Raw genomic sequence first — 1,821 nt, forward strand, 5'->3', positions numbered from 1 at the left:
GTGAACACAGCTGAACACATCCAGTGGGGAAAGCGCTCCCTGAGGCCCCACACAGAAAAGGCAGCAGTAACGTGACAGCAGTGGCAAGGAGAACATTTTATTGGCCCCCAGCATCACTCCTGTGCTGAGACCCGCGGCAGGTTGACGTAGCTCTTCATGGGTGGGAGAGGCTTGATCTTGCGCCCAGCCCAGCCACCCTTGCGATGCCACAAGCCCGTGTGCGGGCGCTTGCCCAGCCAGCGGTTCCGGCCCGCCTTCCCAATCACCCGTTTGTTGTGGTCAACGTTGGACACACGGCCCACTGTGGCCACGCATGTCTCCAGCACCTAGGGGACAGAGAAGAGCTGCAGGCCTACCTGGGGACACACAGCTGAGTGCCCAGGTGGTCAGGTCAGGGACAGTATGGCTACCTGCATATGCCTCTTGGAGGGCAGCTGCACGATGGCTGTCCCATTCACTTTCCTCAGCAGCACCCCGCAAGTCCCTGCAGCAGGCAAGAGGAGAGGAGGCAGCTGCCCTGAGCAGCAGGACAAAGCATCCCACCCTGTGGTGAGCACATCCCCATGCTGGGAACTCCCCAAAACCACCCTTCATGCAGCACTTCTTCCTGAAGACAGGACCTCAAAGGCATCACCAGGAAGCAACGGGGCAGAGCTTGCCCTCACCTCTCACCTTAACACAGTGAGAAGAGAGGACAGAAACTCCCAATCACTGGCCACTCAGAGCAGTGCCCCCCTGCCCTCCTCTCCCTCTGCACTAAGCCAAACCCGGCTACAGATGGTGGGACCCTGCCCAGAGACGCACCAGCCGCCCGGATGTACTGCGCTCCCTTCCCAGGGTGGCTCTCCAGGTTGCAGATCAGCGTGCCCACAGGCAGAGCCCCCAGCGGGTAGGCGTCCCCTTCGTTGGCTGACACTGGAAGACAGAAGCTGATGAGTTGGGCAGGATGCAGCCGACGAGCCCCTGGCAGGGCCAGCGCAGCCGCCCCCAGCCCTGGCATGCACCTGCCATCCTGCCTATGTGAGAGGAGTTCTTGATGATGTCCCCGGGCTGCATGTTCTCCGTGGCAATGATCCAGCGCTTTCGGTTGCCGCCGGCCACCAGGGCGATGTCAGCCGACCTGCACGGGGAACCCACGGTGGGCGGGGGCGGGGCTCACCACAGCCCGACACCCCGGGCCGGTGCCCCGCACTCGCCTGCAAGGGTCGTATCGGACGTTGATGACCTTCTCAGTGAAGGGCTGCCGCGGGGCTCCCTCCTCGTAACGTAGCCGCTGGAAGTCGATCATGCGGTACCGCCGCTTGTGTCCCCCGCCGATCCCCCGTACGCGGATGCGGCCTGCGGGACAAGGGAGCGGCTGCAGGCGGGCCCGTACCCGGGCCGCCGGCCCCGGACGCCTGCCGCAGGACCCTGCCCGCCCGCTCGCCCACCTGTGTGGTCGCGGCCGCCCGTCTTCTTCATGCCCACGGGCCGCACCGTGTACTTGACCCGGCACTTCCACAGGGGGTCGGTGGTGCAGCGCGGCGCCGAGACGCTCAGCTCGCGGCAGGCAGCCGCTAGCGCACCCCCGGGCAGGCAGGGCGGGGGACAGGGCGGCGGGCCGTGGGGCACGGCAGGGAGCCGGGCACGGCGCGGCGCGGCCGACAGCAGAAGCGCCCCGAACGCGCGGCACAACCCCGCCGCCATCACTGCCGCGCATGCGCCAAGACGGGGGGGGGGCAGAGACTCCGCCGGAAGTGGGGGGCGGGGCCGCACCGCTGGAGGCCGGCGGGGACGCCGCTAGGTGGCGCGCGCCTGCCGGCGGGGCCGGACCAGCGGACA

At 67.3% G+C, this 1,821-nt stretch overlaps 1 protein-coding gene across 1 annotated transcript; it reads right to left on the minus strand.

Moving 5' to 3' along the window:
• Positions 1 to 80: 80 nt before the first annotated feature.
• On the minus strand, positions 81 to 1,701 carry MRPL2 (mitochondrial ribosomal protein L2). The gene is made up of 6 exons (XM_054820334.1): positions 1,431 to 1,701; positions 1,197 to 1,338; positions 1,005 to 1,120; positions 805 to 915; positions 411 to 484; positions 81 to 326 (listed from the first exon to the last, which is right to left on the minus strand). Exons 1-6 carry the CDS (start codon positions 1,684 to 1,686, stop codon positions 114 to 116), a joined length of 912 nt encoding a protein of 303 aa, XP_054676309.1. The 5' UTR covers positions 1,687 to 1,701; the 3' UTR covers positions 81 to 113.
• Between the last annotated feature and the right edge of the window lie 120 nt (positions 1,702 to 1,821).

The sequence above is a fragment of the Grus americana genome, chromosome 3 (assembly GCF_028858705.1).
Source record: "Grus americana isolate bGruAme1 chromosome 3, bGruAme1.mat, whole genome shotgun sequence".
Lineage (NCBI taxonomy): Eukaryota > Metazoa > Chordata > Aves > Gruiformes > Gruidae > Grus > Grus americana.

Bases quoted from the DNA above. Each gene is read 5' to 3' on its own strand.
- MRPL2 (XM_054820334.1), bottom strand. From the start codon at position 1,686: ATGGCGGCGGGGTTGTGCCGCGCGTTCGGGGCGCTTCTGCTGTCGGCC. The intron at 485-804 runs GTGCGTCTCTGG...TGCCTGCTGCAG, and splicing joins GCAGTACATCCGGGCGGCTG to GGACTTGCGGGGTGCTGCTG. The intron at 327-410 runs GTAGCCATACTG...TCTGTCCCCTAG, and splicing joins CCTCCAAGAGGCATATGCAG to GTGCTGGAGACATGCGTGGC.